The sequence below is a fragment of the Dromaius novaehollandiae genome, chromosome 5 (assembly GCF_036370855.1).
Source record: "Dromaius novaehollandiae isolate bDroNov1 chromosome 5, bDroNov1.hap1, whole genome shotgun sequence".
Taxonomy (NCBI): domain Eukaryota; kingdom Metazoa; phylum Chordata; class Aves; order Casuariiformes; family Dromaiidae; genus Dromaius; species Dromaius novaehollandiae.
In genome coordinates, this window is record NC_088102.1 from 30826478 (window position 1) to 30839630 (window position 13153).

General features: G+C 36.0%; 1 protein-coding gene across 3 annotated transcripts in view; it reads right to left on the minus strand.

Annotated features, from left to right (window-relative positions):
• AKAP6 (A-kinase anchoring protein 6) overlaps window positions 1-13153 on the minus strand; it is a 289951-nt gene that overhangs the window by 132592 nt on the left and 144206 nt on the right. For 2 of the 3 annotated variants that reach the window (XM_026095075.2, XM_026095073.2), the window contains exons 6-7: window positions 10766-10862; window positions 9337-9503 (exon numbers count right to left, since the gene is read on the minus strand). In XM_026095075.2, coding sequence (XP_025950860.2) covers window positions 9337-9503; window positions 10766-10862 — 264 coding nt within the window. The remainder of the gene's footprint in view (window positions 1-9336; window positions 9504-10765; window positions 10863-13153) is intronic. The other variant, XM_026095076.2, reaches the window with a different exon arrangement.

Below are 13153 nucleotides of genomic sequence, written 5' to 3' on the forward strand. Positions count from 1 at the left end.
TTGTTTTACCTATGATTCTGGTGAAATCGTGAAGTATTTTGAAGAGCAACAGATGGCACTGGGGGCAAGAGAGAAAGGAAATTTAACGGAAATGATTTGAAATTTCAAATCACCTACTTCACGTTAGTAATTGCTACCTATAAACACAACCACAAACTTGTTCAACCAAAACATTTTTAGTCATCTAAGCTTCCTTCTTCCCATTTGCTTATTCCTGTATTTATCTTAGGGTGTTCCATAAATTTCTGAATTCAAACTCAAAAAAAAAAAAGTGAGGAAAAAAAAAAGCTTTGTCTCGCCTGTGGCTGTAGAGACTTGGCTCTGAATGGGCTCACCAGCAGGACGCTGGGCCTGCGCAGAAACGGAGAAAAGTCACACCTCCGAGAGACTGGCCTGCCTCCACTGGTGAAGCAGACTAGACTTCTGCTTTGAAGCGGGAGCTGCCCAATTTTCAGTCAAACAAAAGCATGTACTCGTGTTACTAATAACTTATTAAAACATGTGTTTCTCTGAAATCTGAACAACAGGCAGACGTGAACGAGAGAGAAGCACCGCTTCCACCAGTACTACTGGTGAAAATACATTCTATTAAAATTTAAATAAATTCTATTAAAAATAATGGAATAAAAATACTTCAACATGGTTGTATAGAGAAAGAAGGAGGAACAGACGCTGGCAAAATAAAAAATAAAAGGCCTTTGGGTGCTAGAGCATTCTTAGTTTCAGTCACTAAGATAAATGTGTTTATGAGAATACATGCACAAACACACTTATGTTTTTATATTTTTAAATACAGGCCAAACCCAGCTGGGAGTTTTCACTAAATAAAACTTGTTAGAGTTGGTCCAGTTACGCCTGTGAAGTTACAATAGCCTAATATACTTCCAGAGTTTCAGATAATAGTTTTCAAAGATTCAAATAGCTTTATGATAAAATTTGCCCTTTGGGCATATGGCAGTTTAAATATCTGTTCTCATCAAGTCCTGTTTTTACTTGTTCTCAGTGGAGTGATTTAAAACTTAAAACATCTTTCAAACCCAGCTTGATCTATGCTTTAACGGAAACCAAGTCTCCTAATCCCTAGAGGTAAAAATCCTAAATTCTTTGCTACTAATTGTTTAAACATAACTGTTTTCATCACCAGCGATGTTTGCTAAGGAGCCTACACTTGTGAAAAATAATCAGTACACAAAATCTAGAATTGCCACCATGTAAAAATCACAGAAGTATACTATAAAGACTATAGATACTTTGGAATCCTTGATAGTGTCCTCAGTTAGGATAGGACTTTTGTGTGAAACTTCAGGTATATTCCAAATAAATATTAGAAAGCACTGCTTTTAAAATGTATCTGTGTTTTATATCGTGATGGCAAGAGTGCCAGTAAAACTACACTGGGACTAAATACTGCACATAATAGTAGATACAATTTAGCTACAAAAATATAACTTTTAAACTGTGGTTCTCTACATTTTATACCTGGTAGCGAGCTTAATGTACCAGAGAGGAGGTTTCTTCTGGATTATACGGAAAACACTGAGGACCACTGATACGATTTCAGAGATGTGGCTTGCTAAAGATTACTAAAATTATTTCAAATACCAGGAAAACAATACTGTCCAGGAGTTTGATGGACATATAAATATCTATCCAAGGAGCTTGAGGAATACATAAGAAAACAATCTCTGTGAGCTAAAATGAGGGCCAGGTTAGCTTAATTGAGACTTCAAAGATACAGTATTATGAAAAACTAACAAAAGATATTTTACTTAACTAGTGGCAGAGAAGTCTTAACAGGGCTAGCGTAACATGGAAGAGGTTTAGACAGAGCTCTTATCTGTTTGCCTTCTCTTACTCCAGCCCAAACACTGACCGCTTGGTTTCATTCCTTTCTCCTTGTGGGAAGGCTGAGTTAAACACAGAATTATTTCTCCGGCCCACTGAAAGGCACACAATTAACAATATAGGAGAAACAGTTTCCAGTAAATAGCAGCAAATCTACCACATAGAAGCTGACTGTACATCCAACAGCCCTAAATCTTTTCTTGGACACTCCAATTTTTTTGCTTTCAATCATTCAAAAAATCTACCACTGTTTAAACAAAAGAAACATTTTCAAAATACAGCTCTCTCAGATGCATATAGCATTTGTATTCTTTCATCAACTGAAAAAGACTTCTAAAAGCAAAGATAAAGCACTACTAATCAATTTACAAGCACATCTGCATACACGTGCATCCTACATCTTAATCAGTTTAAAATATAGTTATTATCACCCCTTATTAGCTCAGAAATAATGGACCAGATTCATCCCAGCTGGCCTTGGTAACGCAGACTGTGGATTCATCACCCCTGGGGAAGAAGGCAGTGGGCAAGAACCGTGCCGTGTTCTTCCTCTGCGAAGCAGCCGACCATCAGTGTGTATGCAACAGGGTCACAGACACAAAACAAGAGGAGGCTACCAAGGAGATGATTCGATGTACAGTGTTTCTTGGAAAAACTCAGCTGTGTAAATCCATATGAAAACACAGCTGGGAAAGGAACAGTAGTTCTCACACCTGCCTCTCTTGGGGTGTGATGGGGAGAAAGCCCTTATAAAATAGCTGCCAAAAGGAATCTCTTTGCTTCTTCCCCTGTTTGTGAAAAAAACCTTGGTCTAATGATTCTAAAATTTTATGATCTTGGAAACTTGCAATCTTTCACCCTAAAATTAGTGGCTCAAATAAAGTATTTTAATCAAGCAAAATAAAGTTCAACTACATACTTCCAATACTCTAGTACTCTAAGATATATACAAAATACAAGAGAGAAGAATCTTAGTGGTTTTATGATGAAGAGGAGGTTTTCTGTGAATATTATGCTTATGTAATATCTCATTTTGAGACTACATTTATTTAGAAACTTAAAGGAAACATTCTGTACACACAAGATCACATGGCTACATTGGCTTTGCACATGTTTTTGAACACTGTTTATCTGAAGTCAATTTCCCTACAAAGTATGGTAAGAGATGCACTTTCTTGGCAAGGAACAGGCTTTGTCAATAAAACCCTGTACCACAGAGGTATTTAAAGGAGGATATTAAAACAGATCATGCAACTTCTTTTTTAGTAACTGCACTGAAAACCTGTCTTTCTATCAATACTTCCGTAAAATTTTCCAACTAATTCCCAGGGACAGGTACACCACTTTATAAAGACCTTTTCTGCTCAGTTTTCCTGATCACATCTTTGATGCCCTTCATCAGATCTCTTTTCTCAGTTCTATGATTAAGACTCACTATAATTCAGTTCCATTCAGTTTCCCACATGCACTCTGTCCTTTTACCCATGCCAGCTTCTGCTTCTATACTTTTTCTAAAACTTATTCTGGTTCCTTTTGTTCATACATTTCGAACATGGTCTATAAAAATTATGCGTTCACCTTTTAAATACTTCCTGAAGATCTCCTTTGTTACAACAAAGGCTAGGGCTGTCCACACTCCGGATGACGTCTGTAAGATTAAAAATACATAGCTTACAAAGCAAGGTACTCAAAACTAGCAAACTGAACGGTGAAGTGTATAGCTGCACTAAAAGGCACAAGCACATGCCTTCTTATAGCTGCTTTCCTGGGTTCTTGTGGTTGTTACAGCAGCATAGCTTGTTTTGATTAGCTTGGAAATGCTGAAAGGATGTTTTCAATCCTATATTTGGATAACAACTAATGCAACAAGAACTCGGTTGTGTCTGACCTGCTAAAAGACAGGCTTATTCCAAGCAAAATCAAACTGTTTTCTGCTGATTTACAGAAGTATTGTGTAAATATCACTATACTTTCTGTCCATTTGACGACCTCATTCCTGGTTCCAACCACTACCATAGAAGTCGACAGAATAAAGATACTGTAATGCCACATCCAAAATATCTAAAACCAACAAAAATAAAAACTGTAGATGCATTCTTTCCTAATATGGCAGAATTAACATAATTGTTTGTATTTAAAAGTAAGATCACAGTCTAGATCTTTAATCTAGACTTCCAAAGTTCCAAAAGATTCAGAATTAAAATGTCACATGAATGATTTTAAACTGTTCAGCTGTTAAACACAACAATACCCTATTTATGTACAGACAACATTTTAAATATTCAAAACTTTAAAGGCTATGCCTTGATGGCGACATGGCAGAACCTTCTGTTCTAATTACACAAAATCACTTTCCTTATTACCATCTTTTGGAGTAGTGAATGGTGAGCTACTGACTTTCTGCAACACTTTTCAGCCCAGAAATACTTTGTAAGGTGTTATAGGGATATTTTTATTCACCCGGGAAAACCAGTAACTAACTGTGCCCAATAGTATGCAGCTGTTCCAAAAGGAAGAAACTACTACATTCAGCTGAAACTGCAGAGAATTAGGTGGCAGACAGCAATTCCTGATTCTGAGAGAAGGCCTGGATAAAGGTGGTTGGGACTTCAGTTTAATGTCTAATCTACAGGGCATTGCATACACTACATAAAAGTCTTTCATATCTAGATGGGAGAGTGACTCATTATGAACCCATTATAGGAAACGACTTTACCAAAGCACTAATATCAGCTTTCCTTGTACATTTACCTTCCAAGAAAAGACTTGATTAAACCATGAGATAACCTCACACGAAGAAGTCAGGTATATCACTTGGTGAAATTCCCTTTCCATCTATACAATGCCAGAGAGGGAAACCTGATTTCCAAGTCATTGTCTTTCAAATTTAGTGATGAGATGACAGCTATTTATTTGATATTATATTCCACGATATTAATAACATGAGATATAGGATCGAATGCATACATCTGATCCTGTGTTTGTGCATGTGTATGTGTGCACATATGTATACATAAGAAAAAGAAGAGAGATGGTAAGTGAAATAACTAAACTCAGTTTAGTGTGTGAACTTTTAAAATGTCCCGTGTGACTTAACTGTCTCCCCTGCCAGCAAGGTAAGTACAATGATCCCTCTAGCAAATGCTCTTGCCTTTTTGCTAGACACAACTAACTCTAGGAAAAGGACGGCCAGTTATACATATCATTTGACAGCTCCAAAGTACTGACCAATCTAATACTATATGCGATACTTCAATCTACAATGCATTCAAAACTCAGTTTCGGAAGTGGTTATGAAAGCAAAAATACTAGATTCTGAATGCATGCTACCTGTTACCTGCTGACAATATGAGAGAAGGCTATTCTAATAATGGACTTTCTTCCTTTTAAATAGCAGGAGTCATCAGAAAAAAGCCTGGTGTGTTGGCTTTAACATAATAGTGCATGCATACTATGTATGTCTGCAGAATAGGAATCCAGAGCTGATAAAACACACTGAGAAAAATCAAAATCTACTCACATACATGACATTTCTCTGCACTGATCACAAAGATGCCGAAATACTTCGCTTGTACATTTCTTTTGTATCAAAGTATTAATCTAAATGTTGTAGCTACAGCAGCATGATTGGATGGCCTGGACAAGTTACAAGCCTGAAGCAACAACGAATGGTCACCATTCCCTAACCTTTTCTCTGTTTCGTTGTCCCTTTTGCAAATTCATTCTCGTATTAAAAAGCTGAGCAGGATGCAGTTGTTATGGATTACCGTGTTTATTCCACCCACTAGGTTTTAGGACCAGCATTACTATAAGACTGCCTCTCAACGAGAGTTCCCAGAACCATAAACTTCGGTAGACACTAAAGAGTTTCAAGTTCTCATTTTTTCATGAAAATCACTGTAGTTACTTTTCTGTGTATCTGAAGACCGTTCAGAATGGCTGTAGAAACTGTAAAACTGTGTGCAGAGGCCTGTCTATCCACTTCAAACTATTTTTCTGAGTAGGAGATCTATTTACTTTTTTAAAGACATTTTTACCTCTTCTTCTAATATTCTTCAAATCCTTACCGATTCATATACTGACAGACATGTTCATTATACAGTTAAGTATCTTCACAAGTCTGCTCTTTGCCTGTTAAAACTAAGTCAGATTTACATGTTCTACACATTAGGCCCAATATCTGAACAGGTTCCACACTTAATTCTCTGAGGTTGGAAAAGTGAAAATAATTTCCAGTATTTAGTAATAATTCTGGAAAAAATACATCCAGAAGTACAGATTACATATATATTTTCTGAGTACACCATTATTCTATGAACCTACCAGTCTTTGGATTCCAATCTTGTGCTCCCAATTGTTACACCAAACAGTACTGTGAATCCAAACATCTACTGGCAGAACAAAAACATACAGCTCTAGAAATTACAATCATGGGCTATCTGTCCAAATGCATACTGGAAACAGAACTCACAGCTGGTCCTAAGAATACTGTTTGATACAATCTTGAATGAAGGAGAATGTCCATTATGGGCAAATACTATTAGGACTCTCATACCTTTTTGATGACACCAATTATACAATTAACTCACAAGCTCTTCAGAAAGCCATGAAATTTTCCATCAAACTGTGAATTAAATAGATATCCAGGCAGTAACACTCTTAGCCACTAGGCAAGAACATACACCATGTTATTTTTCAATACCAGCATTTACTGTTGATTGAAAGCAGTATTGTTCCAGTAGGCCTTTCCTGCTGGAGAGGTGGTGGCCCCATTCAGAGATCAGGTACAAAACGAGTGGTCTCAGACATGTCTATAAGGTGGGAAAACACAGATAGGCACACATACACAAGCATTCCTCCTACTTGCCAGATATTTTACAATATTACTTTCTATTTCCATTAGGAGAAAACCTCTGTTGTTAACTACGTGTCTAAGGTTCTGAAAGAAAGCTAGATGTATTGTATGCTAGCTATTGTATGACATGTTTACCACTAGTACTGTCGGATCAGGTACTTTGTTGAAAGGTAGCATGTGGCAATTCTGAGATTTATGTCTAAATGTGCTTCTCAATGGGGGAAAAAAAACCTTTACATACTCCAATTTAAGTTGAATACAGTGGTTACTTGTTTATTTATAAAAAATCATAAAATAGCAGCTTAAGTAAATACTTCTTAAAAGTAGAGATTTCACTGCATTTCTAGGAAATCATGGAGAGAATGTAGTGCATTAGAAGAGCTTAGGTATTAGAAACATTTAAAATCCCTTAAGTATTCTGTAACAGCTGTTTAAGAGTATAAACTCACATGAAACTTACACATACAATACAATGAATAATCTCATAAGCAAAATTTGAACTTCTGAACACAAATGTTGATGATATCTCTCCAGAATTGCAGAATCTGCCTCTCTCCCTTCCATTTTCCACTGTTTCTATAAAAGATGCCATAGTGCTATGAAAAGATGTTTTAAAAGTCCTAAGGGAAAAGTTTCCTAGGGTCTTTGAAATTCTTTCTTTTCCTATTTCTTTACTGATTTCTAACACCAACACTGTTCCTGTAGTTTCTCAGAGAAGGCAAGAAAGAAAAATATCCTCTGGATATAATCTTTAGATTTCCTATTATACTTCTCAGGTTCCTTCTGGCTTTTGAAATGAACACAAACTGAAGTCTACAGTTATATTACCAACTGTATTTCAATTGTAGTTTCATCATAAAGAAGTAGATGCCTATTACTACTTTTGTCTATTATTACTTTAAAGAATCATGTTGAGGTGTGGCTTAATGAAGAAAATAACGTAAAAATACTTTCTGGCTGGTCATTTGTTTGTTGTTTGTGTTTTTATTGAACAGTAGGCACAAAAAAGCATTGCTTCAGGTTCTTACCTCTGTGATAAAAAGCAAAGGGAAAGGAGCTACCACCTAGCTATATAAAAATTTGAAACATCCTAAACTATGCCTTCATTTTTACCTTTTCAAGAAAATATATAAATATAATCCTTCTAAGCTAGGATTTCCATAATTTTCATAGCAAAATCAAGCTGGATTTTAGAACACCTTTTATGTTATTATTTTGGTTAAGCAGTTAGACTTTTGGCCATGAGTGAGTAAAGCTGTCCAGAGATAATGTGCTGAAATGAATATTGATATATAATGCAATATATGGGATTACGAGAGGGTGGGGTGAAACTTAACTTTGAGCTAGTCTGTTTACTTTAATGGACCTACCAATGAAATCAAGTGTTGCTCCACTGCCTACTGCCTGGGTTAATAGATACATGACACAGGAGCATTTTCCACCATGTGAGTGACTGGGGATATTAGGTCAAATTGTGTCTCCTGCTTATAGGGTTTTTTTTTTCCCTTTGTTTTTGTTTCTCTGTTATCCTTGGCTCTTCCTCCACCACCTCTAAGAACATTGTTGCTATGTAGAATCATGCCAAGAAAACACCAGAACATTTAATGCAAGCCCAGCCAAGAGTCACTCCACAAGTTAGTCTCTAGAAAGCACTGAACACCAATATGAAAAATTCTCTGGCATCAGAATCTGAAAATCTAATTAGCACCACCATCTCTTATTTCCAGAAACAGGAACCCTGAACTTTTCCATAGATTTGAGCCCGCTACATGCCAAGACGTTAACAGTTACTAAACTGCTCTGTTGCACATTCATTGCTTAGAATGCAACAGAAAAAATCAATACTTTACAATGCTCCTCCCCTCATCTTTTCCTACTACTGATGGCAATAAAAGGTCACCGACCGTACATCACAAGTTTGTATTGTATGCAGTATGCCTATACTGCTTGCACCAGTTTGAATAAGCATGCCTTGTATTTAAAATGCTCTTTCAAGTGCCAAGTTTGGCAACTGGTAGGTACTATAGCCCTCTTCGATAATTAATACCCACAAAATGATTATAGATGTTGATATTTTATTCTTAAAGTACTTGTTGTATTCAACACATGCACTGCTATGGAGGACTTAAACTCAGAGCAAAAAGATTTGTGGCAAAGCATATGACCTTCTTCCCACTACAATGGCCATCCCCTAATTAAGCAATGCATCTGATAGTCATTAACAGGAATGAGATAATGAATCACTTTCTCTCTTCTTTGTTAATTTGCTGTAACCAAGCGGCTAATGGATGTCAGAGCTGAGTGATTGCACTGATTATAGTGATTTATAGTTGCAACAAAACAATTTTAAACCATTCTGATTATTCATGTTAAAGATGCTTTATGTTTTGTTTACTAAATGTTTTATGTTCCCCCTCATGCCCCTCTACACACAATGAGAGAGGTCTTCCTGGAAAACTTGAAAGTTCTAAGTTTTTTTATTGTTTCAGAATAAGGCATTTCATTTTGCTTATTAAAAAAAAAAAAGTTTACCCAGTAGAAATGAAAAGCCTTAGGGTGGAAAGAAAACTTCAGTGGTACCTAGTTCAAAAGAAGATGGAAATAAGAGGAAATAAGGCAAACTTCAAGCCACTTACCTTAGGGCTCCCAGTCCCTTCCTCATTCTCTGCAGACACATCAGTAGCCAGTATCTCTGCTTTGATGATATCCAGAGCCCTAAGAATCCAGCTGTGCTGCCGTTTGATTTGCCTCTGTAGTTCCTTCCATTGACTGGCAATCATCTGCAGCATGTCCTTCAGTCCTTCTCCAAAATGAAGGGAAAAAGGTAAAAGTTGTAAACTGAACTACATTTTAAAATATTATTCTTTATTCAAAGGGTTAGCAGGATATATGAAAGAATAAACACAACAAGAATTTAAATGCATTTTCTCGGAAATAAGCCAAAGTATAACTACTATTCATATTGCAAACAATACTATAGGGTCAAAACATTTCTTTTAGCCATCACGTTAAATTTTAATTATGCCTCAGCTGATAATTTCAAAAAAGTAAAATTCCACATAAACAATGATTCCTACACAGTAGGAAAGCTGTGGTAATCCCACCCTCTAATATCTAGTCTCTACTTCTAAACATGTCATTAACTCCCACATACATGTTTCTTCCATCTAGCTCTTGTACATATTATTTACATTATTATTTTCTAAATATAAGATGACATGCACCCCTCTTCCCTGCTAAAGCTTCTCTATTCTTTTGGAACTACACAAGTAAGTCACTGATTTCCCATAGCTTTCACATTACTGAAGTGTGTCTGACACTGTGAAACAACAGATCCAAAATGTATAATATGATCATAAAAACGTAAACCGAAGGACAACTTCAACCTGGATGAAAAGCATGCTAAGTAGGCCAAAATTAAGATGGCTTTCCGTAGCAGTACACTATGCTGATTAGAATCCTATTATCATACAAGTCACGCTAACATCTAAAAATATGGGGGTGGGGGAAAAGAGAGAGGGAAATCAGTATCTATCTCCCCCTCCCCTCAATTTAAGGCCTCTGCAGAAAAAAACAAGCCAAACAAAAGGAAAAATATAATTTTAATTTTAATCTATTCCTCATAAATACATTAAAATTGAGGTAAGAATTAGTTTAAGTGGCAAAATAAAGCTTTATCAATGCAACCACCCATGTAGGATACGTAAAAAATATATATGTATATATTTGAAAACCTAATTCATTATCTCAATGTTATTTCCATAGCACCTACATCAAAGAATATGTCAGTGTGAAGTTTTCAGTGATGTGATTTCAATTGAAACTCAGCTGAGCAGCAAGACCAAAATAAAATGAACAGACTATTTGCAGGCAGTATTTCATTTTATAAGTATCACTGCATTGTATGCAGCATATGAAACATTTATAAATCTTGAAGGTCAATCTGATAATGTAAATATTAATAATACATAAGGAAGTGAATATATGCAGTAATTTACAGCAATGCTTCTTCATTCTTTAATAGTCTGGAGACATAAAGACTTGCAATATTTCAGAAGGATTTACCTGATTTGTGAGATACAATAAGCTCAAGAAGTTGACGTCCTTCTTCCACCACAGCTTCTTTTAAAGCACAGTGGCTATCTACGTTCAACTTAAAACTCTGCAGAAAAAGAAAAAGAAAAAAGAAAAAACAAAGAAACCTCAGCATCAGACATTGGAGAGGCAGTTAAACATAAAACACACGTATAAAATTACTTGCTGCTTTTTATCAACAACCACGTCCCCATTTACCCAATAGCCAAACTAATTTGCGATACTAAAAGCTATTGATATTTTGGATCTGGGCTCAAAATGTTTCCATTAGATCAGCAAAGTGCATCTGTGTTGAAACAGCTGACAAATCTAGAAATTCATTAGGTTTTATGAAAAGTCACAACCCATAGGCTATATCTGGAGTAACAGTGTTCTATAAAATACACTAAATTTATGCCATCACATATGAGCTCTGCTTTTTTCAAATTTCTTTGAAATGTTGGTGATAGCACTATTTATGAAACCATAAAAAAATTACAGCATTGAATATATTGGCCTTATGTGCACTCATACAAATCTATTAATATAGTTTTTCTGAGTTAACTCCCATATCCGTTTTGAAAGAACAAATCAAGCTACTTTACATCTCTGCATTCTCAATTTGTAAAGTAAGTATTTTTCATAATTTTTGCACTAACATTTGTACTAGTTTACATGGGCTGTCTGCTTTAAAGGTGATTAAATGTTTGTTCCAAATATTGTTTTTTTTTTTTTTTTTTACAAATTGCATTAGAAGGTGGTAATAGAGAAACTGGAGGCATGTTCTACCATAACTTATGCCATCTCATACACCACTGTTAATTTAGTTGGATAAATTTGAGAATTATTTACCAGAAATTCTCTCTTGCATGTAAGGAAGAGAAGCAAAATATTATAGAGGAAAAAGTACTTGCTATACTTAATCGTAAATCATGTGCAGCCCGAACACACACATGCAACTCTCTTTCTCTTTCAAATTTCTGTGGAAGGAATGCAAACTATATCCAACCCCTTGGAAGAACGGGGGTTTGCCTTCTCTCGGGAATGAATTAACTGGCAGAGATTAAAGGAGACTTTGCTAGTGCACATTTGTAGCTTTTGTTTTTTTACAGAAGTGATTTGCACTTCTCCAAATACTACTGACTATTCCAGTGCTTAAGCAGCAGACACCACAAAATATTTAAAAGCCCTCATTTCTCAGGGAAGCCACCATTTCCTTTCCTTTTTCACTCCTGTAGTCAGACTGAATGACGTAAAAGAAAACAACATTGCCAGAACTGTAATAGAAGGATGTTCTTTTACTGGTTTTGTCGTAGCTGAAAGAGGCACGTTGCTCAGACAGACTCCTACAGTCTTTCAGGCAGCACTGAACCTGACATTTAGTGACAGAGTGTTTTTGAGAATTCTGCATACAAATAAAGAGTAATAAATGGGAATTTTGCTACCTTCAGCATTTTGTCTAGCCCAATTTTCCATGTCTGGGCATCTGAATGCAACGTTCTGTATCAGCTGTTGAACAAGCAAAGGTTGAACAAAACAGAAAGGAAGAAAACCTTGAAATTCAGCCAAGAGAATTTAAAACAAACAAAAACGCTCAGTCTATGTCTGGCTCTTTCTTAAATCCGGAGTTCTATGAACCCAATTCTAGAAGTTCTTTTTCCTTCACAAGAGCATGTCTGAACAAGCACTGACAATATTTAATTTAGTGTTTACTTAAAACAGGCTGGTACTGAATAGTTTGTAATCACGCACTTCACAGGAAATGCACCATGCGTGCGCCTCACGCAGCAAAAGAGAACCTAAAGGACCTGACAGCAGGTTGTGTAATTTCACGTAATTGATGTTGAGTATAGATGCAGCTGGATGTGGCAGTGTCTCAAGATGATGTGGATGTATTTGATAGGAAAATTGGAAAAGATGAGGTATTCTTTTTCATTAGGGAAAAAAGAGACTTGCTGTCCTAGAAAAGATTCATTTAACATAACGCACCACATACTACAATACAGCCTGATTTTCAGGTGCACCTATTAACCAGTAATAACGTTAACTGAAGAAGTAAAATATGATGAATAAAGATGGGGCCAAACTTTTGGGTTTTGACTAGCAATATTCTACTTGTGCAAAATTCCGATTTTATAGTTAAATTATGCATGGCACAAACGCTGTGAACATGCATGAAATTTAGCAGAAATAAACTCACATCAACACATGGGCAGCAAAAGGAGGGAACCATCCATATAGTATAAATACAAACAGAAGCAAGGAAATTGTCAGATGTGTAATGAAGTACCAGTTTGGGTATTAGAGTTATATATCATTTTTGAATGGGTGGTATTATCCTAAGAACAAGGAAAAAGGGGATGAGGAACACTGGAAAGG